Source organism: Talaromyces amestolkiae (genome assembly GCF_001896365.1).
Source record: "Talaromyces amestolkiae strain CIB chromosome Unknown scaffold2.1, whole genome shotgun sequence".
NCBI lineage: Eukaryota > Fungi > Ascomycota > Eurotiomycetes > Eurotiales > Trichocomaceae > Talaromyces > Talaromyces amestolkiae.
The window spans coordinates 336,159-344,487 of NW_024468038.1; the positions used below are offsets into that span (position 1 = coordinate 336,159).

The 8,329-nt window shown below is 49.2% G+C and overlaps 3 protein-coding genes across 3 annotated transcripts; 1 reads left to right on the forward strand and 2 right to left on the reverse strand.

Moving 5' to 3' along the window:
• Window positions 1–190: 190 nt before the first annotated feature.
• BHQ10_001407 (uncharacterized protein) lies at window positions 191–2,999 on the forward strand (the record flags this gene model as incomplete). The annotated part of the gene is made up of 5 exons (XM_040873440.1): window positions 191–327; window positions 387–1,364; window positions 1,418–1,848; window positions 1,909–2,144; window positions 2,202–2,999. 5 exons carry the CDS (start codon window positions 191–193, stop codon window positions 2,997–2,999), a joined length of 2,580 nt encoding a protein of 859 aa, XP_040729912.1.
• Window positions 3,000–3,068: 69 nt separating this feature from the next.
• BHQ10_001408 (uncharacterized protein) lies at window positions 3,069–5,366 on the reverse strand (the record flags this gene model as incomplete). Its single annotated transcript, XM_040873441.1, has 3 exons — window positions 3,069–3,877; window positions 4,118–5,116; window positions 5,174–5,366. The coding sequence occupies 3 exons, from the start codon at window positions 5,364–5,366 to the stop codon at window positions 3,069–3,071; spliced, it is 2,001 nt and encodes a 666-aa protein (XP_040729913.1).
• Window positions 5,367–6,035: 669 nt separating this feature from the next.
• On the reverse strand, window positions 6,036–6,981 carry BHQ10_001409 (uncharacterized protein; the record flags this gene model as incomplete). The annotated part of the gene is made up of 2 exons (XM_040873442.1): window positions 6,036–6,603; window positions 6,668–6,981. 2 exons carry the CDS (start codon window positions 6,979–6,981, stop codon window positions 6,036–6,038), a joined length of 882 nt encoding a protein of 293 aa, XP_040729914.1.
• Between the last annotated feature and the right edge of the window lie 1,348 nt (window positions 6,982–8,329).

An 8,329-nucleotide genomic window follows, 5' to 3' on the forward strand; every position in this document is an offset into this window, starting at 1 on the left:
ACGCAACACCACAACATCACTCCCTTCATCTCCGCACTAAGTCCGCAGAGATGCGATAATAGGCTGAATCAGTGGATCCACTGATGCGGTACAAGTGTTTAGTGTAAATATATAATTCTGCAGCGTCTGGGAGCTTGCTCGAAACTAATTTCCGTGCATTTAGTCGTCTGAGGGTGAATCAACGGTGAGCATGGCTTTCTACCAGCAACAACTGTCCACTGGATGGACGTTCCGAGACCGAGACAGCGAGCAATCGGACCTGGATACATGGATGCCTGTACCAGCTATTCCTTCAACAGTACAGCAAGATCTCATCGCAAACAATAAGTTGGACACCCACTTCCCACACTTCTCAGGTGCAACGACAGCTAACCTTTGCAACACAGGCTCGAAAACCCTTACATAGGATTCAACGAGCTCAAAGCCCGTTGGGTCAATGAGAAATCATGGGTTTACAGGCATGAATTTCAACGACCAAAAATTCCTACCGGCGCAAAAGTAGCCCTTGGGTTCGATGGTCTGGATACATTCGCATCAGTCACGCTTGACGGGAAAACTATACTCGAAAGTGATAATATGTTCCTGGGCCACCGTGTGGATATCACCGAAGCTCTACTCAAATCCACCGAAGGAAAAAAATATGTCCTAGAAATTGAGTTTGATTGCGCCCAGTCCAGGGCACGCGAGATTCGTGAAAAATATCCTGACCACAAATGGGTCGGCTTCAATGGCGATATTGCGCGGTTAGCTGTACGTAAAGCGCAGTATCACTGGGGTTGGGACTGGGGTCCGATCATCATGACGGCGGGCATTTGGCGTGATGTGCGCCTGGAGGTGTATGCTGCGCGAGTAGCAGATTTGTGGCCAAAGACGACGAACATTGATTTCGATGGCAAGAGGGCGAGTGTCACGGCGATTGCTAAGATCGATGCTTCGAGCTCGACATCAAAGGACCTTAAGGCTTCGTTCCGTGTGAGTCTGAGGGGACATGAAATTGCACGCCAGGATGACATCTCTGTGAATACTACCGATCAAACAGCAAAAGTCAAGTTTGAGATCACCGATCCAGAACTGTGGTGGCCGCACGGCTACGGTTCTCAAACTCTGTACGAAGTCACAGTGTCCCTTTCACACGACGGAACAGAGCTACACAACACCACCAAGAAATTCGGCATACGATCTGCCGAAACAGTCCAACAGCCAGATAAGCATGGAAAATCATTCTTCTTCCGGATCAATGGGGTAGATGTTTTCTGTGGAGGGTCTTGCTGGATTCCCGCGGATAGTCTGTTGCCAAGTATAGATGCAGAGAGGTACAGGAAGTGGATTGAGCTTATGGTTGCCGGTGGGCAGGTGATGATCAGGTATGCGCGAGCTCTAAATATTTCAGTAAACCCTATCTAACAGGCGTGAGCAGAGTCTGGGGCGGCGGAATCTACGAAGATGAAAAGTTCTACGAAGCCTGCGACGAGCTCGGCGTGCTGGTATGGCAGGACTTTATGTTTGGCTGTGGCAATTACCCAGCCTGGCCTGAGATACTTGAATCTATACGCCAGGAAGCTGTGTACAATGTCCAGCGATTACGCCACCACCCTTCTATTGTGATCTATGTCGGCAATAATGAAGACTATCAAGTGCAGGAGCAGGCCAAACTGACCTATGATTATGACGATAAGAACCCAAACAACTGGCTCAAGACAGACTTTCCAGCACGCTATATCTATGAGAAAGTGCTTCCAGAAGTAGTAGCTGAGTACTCACCAGCGACCTTCTACCACCCAGGCAGTCCTTGGGGTGACGGCAAAATCACCTCGGACCCTACAGTCGGGGACATGCATCAGTGGAACGGTCCTTACCCCTTCCCTTTATTTGTCATATTTAACAGTCATCACTAATGAATTCGTATAGTCTGGCACGGCACCCAAGAAAAGTACCAAATCTTCGCCACCCTCGGCGGCCGCTTCAACAGCGAATTCGGCATGGAGGCATTCCCGCACCTGTCTACGATAGACTACTTTGTCGAAAACGATGCAGACAAGTTTCCGCAATCGCATGTGTTGGATTTCCACAATAAGGCGGATGGGCATGAGAGGAGGTTGGCGACGTATTTGGTAGAGAATTTGAGGACGGCTACTGATTTGGAGGTTTGTGCCTCATCTATCTTATGGATTGAGAATGAAGTAAATGCTGATATGTCAAAGACGTACATATACTTGACGCAGGTAGTCCAGGCAGAGACAATGATGTTCGGATACCGCGGCTGGAGGAAGCAATGGGGTGACTCGCGACACTGCGGCGGCGCATTATTGTGGCAATTGAACGACTGCTGGCCTACAATCTCATGGGCCATTGTGGACTACTTCCTTAGACCAAAACCGGCTTATTATACCGTCAAACGAGCCCTCAGACAACTCACCGTTGGCGTGCAGCGTGAACACCATGACTGGAGTGTTACGCACGCTCAACCGCCGGTGAAGAGCGGGTATGAGTTGTGGGTTGCTAGTAGCTATAGGCATGAGGTACTAAATGCGACGGTAGAATTGCGATTTTTATCGGTTGTGTCTGGTAGAGACTTGAGGGCTCCGGTTGTCTATGATAATGTCACGATTACGCCTAACGGAACTACAGATGTGCTCACAAACGGTGTCATAGATCACATCGCTGAGCCAGAGCCACATGTCCTGTCGGCACGGCTTTGGGTTGACGGTCAGGTCGTGGCGAGGGATGTGGACTGGCCGCAGCCATTCAAGTATCTCGATTTGTCAGATCGGGGACTGGAAGTGCGGCCAGAGACTACGCGTTCAGCGGCTGGTGAGAGGCAGCAAATCCTGAGAGTAAGTGCACGGAAACCGGTGAAATGTCTCGTTTTCGAGGAGAGGGATGGTGTGCGGGTTAGTGACAGTGCTATGGATATTGTGCCGGGTGATGAGCAGGTTGTTACCATTACAGGGCTGGCTGAGGGAGATGCTCCATTGAAGTACAGGTATCTAGGCCAGTAGCCTACACTTGTAAGATTGCGTCTTAGAGAAATCAAAAGAAGAAATAGTATACATTTCCAGCAAACTTTTTTAACTAGGGATGAAGAAATTCGCCTGCTCTTGAGGATTCAAACTCGTATACATCTCAGCCCAGAAATCATTATTCTCGCCCCAGCTCAGATATTCCCACATATGCTGCGACGAATAATTCTCAAAAGACGTATTGACAGACCCCGTAGTCGCGGCAGTCGTAGCAGTCCAATCCAGGACTCGTTCGCGGGTGATAGGTTGATACTCCGTCGGAATAGGCGGGCAATTTTGTGTTTGCATCTCACCGTCGTCGTGATTCGTTGCTGGGTCAGTTGTCATCAATCCAGTGTTGTCTGGTGTATGCAGTATAGTCTCAAGGATACTCGAAATCATTCCCAGCGAGCGCTCAGCTGTATGTCCATAGGGCCGCATACGATCCAGCGTCGCGATGGCAGTATGAACCTGCGCTTTACACCTCTCGACATCGTCATCACTATCAGCCGCTCCCGCAGAAGCCGCAGCAGTGGACAGATATATCAACGGCACCATACTAGCCTGAAAGATCAACCACACCGCATTCCAAGCAATCATCTGATTCAATTTCACCGCCGTAGCGGCCGAGATATCCTCAATCGCCATTTCCGCTATTTCGCGACATCGTTGGACGGCGATGCGTTCTTCACCTTTGATTGCAATTAACGGGATGCGCCGCATGGCATAGTTCAGCAGTCGAGGGCGATACAGGAGTATCCGCTGATTGTAGAACCGCCAACGCATGACTGTCCTCACGGCGTATAGAGCGTCGGGGCAAGGGTTGTAGTCCTTTAGGACTGGGGGGAGGTTGTTCCACCATTGGAGCAGCTGGGAGTCTAGATTTAGTAGTTCTGTGTGCGTCAGGCTCGGAAGTGCGGCGAGGGATTCTTGGATTTTGGAGGCGATTTTGATGAATTGTACGTTTTCGGTTAGGGGGAGGGCTTTCATGTAATTTTCCTATTACCTCTCAATATTGTATTCATATATCGAAGGGTAAGGGAAGGGAGAGACCTTATCAAGTAAATGAGGTAGCTTGACCGTAATACTTGGCCCAAAGAAATCCATACTCAGCCTACCTAACGTCTCATGGCCCCATGTCTCCAAACAGCAAAGCGACCACCAAACCCTGCGTTTGAATTCCTGATACCCTGATCTGGCAGTATTTGCACCCATTGAATGGCTGTCGAACGGTGGTTCTCGCTGCAAACCCAGTGTAACAGCCATCCGCAGCGAGGCACCCACCAGCGCGTAGCCCAGATTGGGTTGACTGATGTAGTGGCAGTACCAGCCGCCCATGAGCCCTAGTGTCTGCACAACTTCAAGGCTGGGGTTGCCAAGGGTTTTGATGTTTAGAAAGCTCATTGAGCGCTCAAAGTACGCTCGGTGGTTGTGGTTGTCGACGCCTGCGGCGGTGATGCTTCCCAACGCTAGGATTGTGTTGAGTAGTGCCAGCCATCGATCGTCGTTTCTGCGGCCAGAGATAAAAGTTGAGCGGCATGTTTCTTCGTCTAAAAGTGGTGAGAATGGTTGGAAGTTCTCAAAGTATGCATCAAGCAATTGCAGCTCTGTGCGTGGTGGACCGGCTGAAATTGATGAACGATGATGCGGGTGACGCTGTTCCTTGGGAGATGACAGATGCGAATTCAGTTCCGGATGCAGCCACGCAATGACTTTTAGCGCAGCCTGGATGGACGATACACCCAGGTACGATGTAAGGTTCCGAGCTGGGAGAGACAATGCATTGACATCGTCTGATATATGCTCTTCTGACTCCTCGGAAGCGCTAGCACACTGATTTTCGTCCAATTGTTCGTGTTCTCCTGGTATCGCATGTAGAGACTCCAGGCCCGGTCTTTCCATCGATAGTGCAGAGACATGTGTCTCTACAGACGCGGATGTGGCAATTGTCAATGAATCTTGATGCTGGGAGTGCTGATTGTAGGGGGACCCGTCTGCAGGCTTCGATATCAAAGCTAACAATCTCTCCCTCGATAAATCCACCAGATTCTCGGGTGCAGTTTCGGGAAAGAGCCTTTCCAATGCTCCTCGATAGTCCGGTAATGATGATGTCTCTTCTGAATGACTATTTCGTTGAGTTCATATCTTTTACCTAGTCAAAAATAATATCTCACCTTTCCCTCTCCCGCTCCGGATAACTACATTGCTCGGCCTTCTTGTACCACCGACAAGCTTCACATGGCTTCTCGCCATCGCATCTAATTTTCCGTTGACGGCATGAAGTGCATGCTCGCGGCGTTGAGCGGCGGCGTCGATTGAGCCGCTCGCTTCGTCTTGTCGTTGTCTGTTTTGGGTTGCGGAGACCATTTTTGTTATTGGGCTGAGAGGACTCGAATGTGAGAAACATTCTGCTGATCGAGAGTATGGGCCACAATCAACATTCGATTAAATGGATCTCGAGTGGGCTGCGGTTTGCGTGTCACATTGTATACCCTCCAGGTCTAGACACGTTAAAAGGCGGAGTCAACTGCCGGTAGCGGGGTACATATGTCCGTCCTTCCATAGAATATTCGCGCGGATATACTTTACCTTAGTTGAAATCCTCACCGTTACTGGGGATATGCAGGTGTACGACGAGACTTCCCCAGAAACTGTATAACATTGTCATGTGAAAAAGCAACTGTTTCGGGAACGGAGGTTCCGTGTCGGATTGGGATAGAGACTATGCCTATTCTGGGAGGAACAAGCCTGAAGAAATGTAAAAGAATGTCTAGTATCTAGACGAACTGTACGGACTTCCCGGTAGAGGGTTAGTGCAGGGTGCTTGACTGGGCAATATTAACGTGTGTGTATGTAGTCAAATATATTCATAAAAATCCGACATCATCTGATGATATAAACGCCAACGCTGAAACGCACATTCAAATCTCATGGATGCATACCATATATCCATAGCCCACATAAAAATCTACGCCGATCCTCCATCATTATGCTCATGCTTAGCATTCGCATTCGCCATCTCAACTCGAGACAGTATTATATCAATTCATCATTCCCACACGCCACGCTCTCCTCAATAATCTTCCTAACCCTTCCCTCCTCAAACGCCGGGCCTTGCCCATCACACTTCGTAATCCTTTTCAACCTTTCACAGACATCACCAATATCCACCAATCCCTTCTGAAACAGCGGATGACTCTGTATCAAGTCCCACGTCGCTTTTGTATCCAGTAATCTCTCCCCAGTCTCTGCACTGAGGACAATCCGATGCGGCAGATTCCCTGCCTTGAAGTCCGCTGCATATTTCTTGCGGACGTCTAGCGAAACCCATTTCTTGGGTCCGTTTATCGTTGCTGTTGTTGGCGATGGTTTCTTTTTATCTTCCTCGCCATCCATTCCTCTCGGGGAGTTGTTGCCGTCACTTATATTCTCGCCGCTCGACGATGTGGCACGCAGTATTTCGTTCTCGGTAGCAACCTTTGCTAGTTCTCGTTTGAGGCGCTCGTTGTCGGCGTGCAGGGTCATGGATTGCGCTTGGAGGTCGGTTAGTTTTTGCTCTAGTTCTCGCACGCGGCGTTCTTTGCGTTCTCGGAAGGCTCGTTGGCTGCCCCCCAAATTAGCACCTAGCGTCCAATTGAATCACATTCGGTCGAGGGAACTGGACGTACGCAGCCCTATTCTGAGCCTTCCGCCGGCTCTGCGCCGGCGTTATGGCATCCTTCTCTTCACTGCTACTCCGCGTCGACCGCTGGGCAACGGCCAATGGGTCCTCTAGAAACTCGGAGAATATGTATTGTCCCAGATGATCGTCCCCGGGCACCATTTCGATGGAATTGTGTCGCGGAAACGATGATGTGGGTGGGGTCTGTTGAGGTTGTTGTGTATGAGGCGAAGGGCGGAGGACTGCGGCGCCGCCGGGATTCGGGTAGTAGGATGATCCGTGGAAGGACGGGTAATTGTTGTATTCAAATGATGTCTCCATGATATGTCAGTTGAAAGAGTAAGAGCTGAGGCTCAATTAAAGACTTTGATGGGGTGAATGGTAGAATATCGCCACTCTGGAGATGGATGGAGATGGGACGGGGAGTGGAGTAGATCGGCAATGCACATGAAAATCAACAACTTTATCAACGTACCGGCGTTTGCGACATGGCAGCATCATTCATATCGTCAAGATTCGACGGCGAGGAGGCTATTGCAAAAAGCGGATATGGCTGCTGGGGCGCCACTGGAGTAAAGTAGGAATAATTCATCGCCAACGGAGCAACAGAACGAGGTGTTTAAGTCTAAATGAGGGGTCTTCCGGTTGCTGCTAAATTGCGGACTCAGCGCAAGACATTGGTCTGTGCCAGCGTCACCAAAACTGAGTCATGGTAGGTTCTGAGTGGCAATGGATTTGTTTTCAATGATGATGAAGGCGAAGAAAAGAAGCGGTCGAGAATATATAATGTGTCAAACTTGATAGGCAAGTGAGTAAGTCTACATGAGGAAAAAGGCGGCAAGTCACGACCTCCATGTGATTGTGGTCGCCCATTTATTTCCACTTTGACACTAACGCGGGCCATATCAAGCTTTCCAACAAGTTTCCATATTTCGATTAAGGCAGGTCCTGAAACGGGTTACTCGAGCTGAGTTGTGAGGTGAACACTAGTGCGCTGCCAGACTATGACTGTTTGGGAGACATCCGCAGCAATATGTACGTACATAGTCACTGTTTGGACAGCCAATGATGGTAGCCCCGAATTAATTAGGAGTATTCACCGGACCGACCCGGTATTCTATTCAACTTACGGAACAACTTTACTTTAGCATATGCTTTTGAAAATTGATGATAGCACGATTAAATAGCAGGATAGAAATAGCTAACGCAATTACAGCATGAAATACTCGACGTGAATCCGATACCACCCCGGAAGCGACCCTATCCATCCATCGCCAGTACCACCACCAGTTTGTAAAGCTAACTCCATGTATCGTTGTTGTCAGCTTCTGCCCGTCTAATCGCCATCGGCGACAAGAACAAGCGCTTCGACTGCACATCAATCCAACGTAAGACTAACTTCCCCACAGTAAGCACCCCTGCCTACACCGTCCCCTGTCATAGATCCACGTCGAGATAACAAATCAAATCAATGTACCAATTTGGGGCAACAAAGCATGAAACATCGGGAACATAATAATGAAATAGGGAAGGAACGGGGGATGGCAAATGTGATGTGAAACAACCCGAAAGACAAACATGATGACTGATGTTGATGACGTTTAAAAGCCGTGTATCAACGTTCACGGTCAACTCCCAATCCATCTCAATTCCAACTTCGCATAGCCGT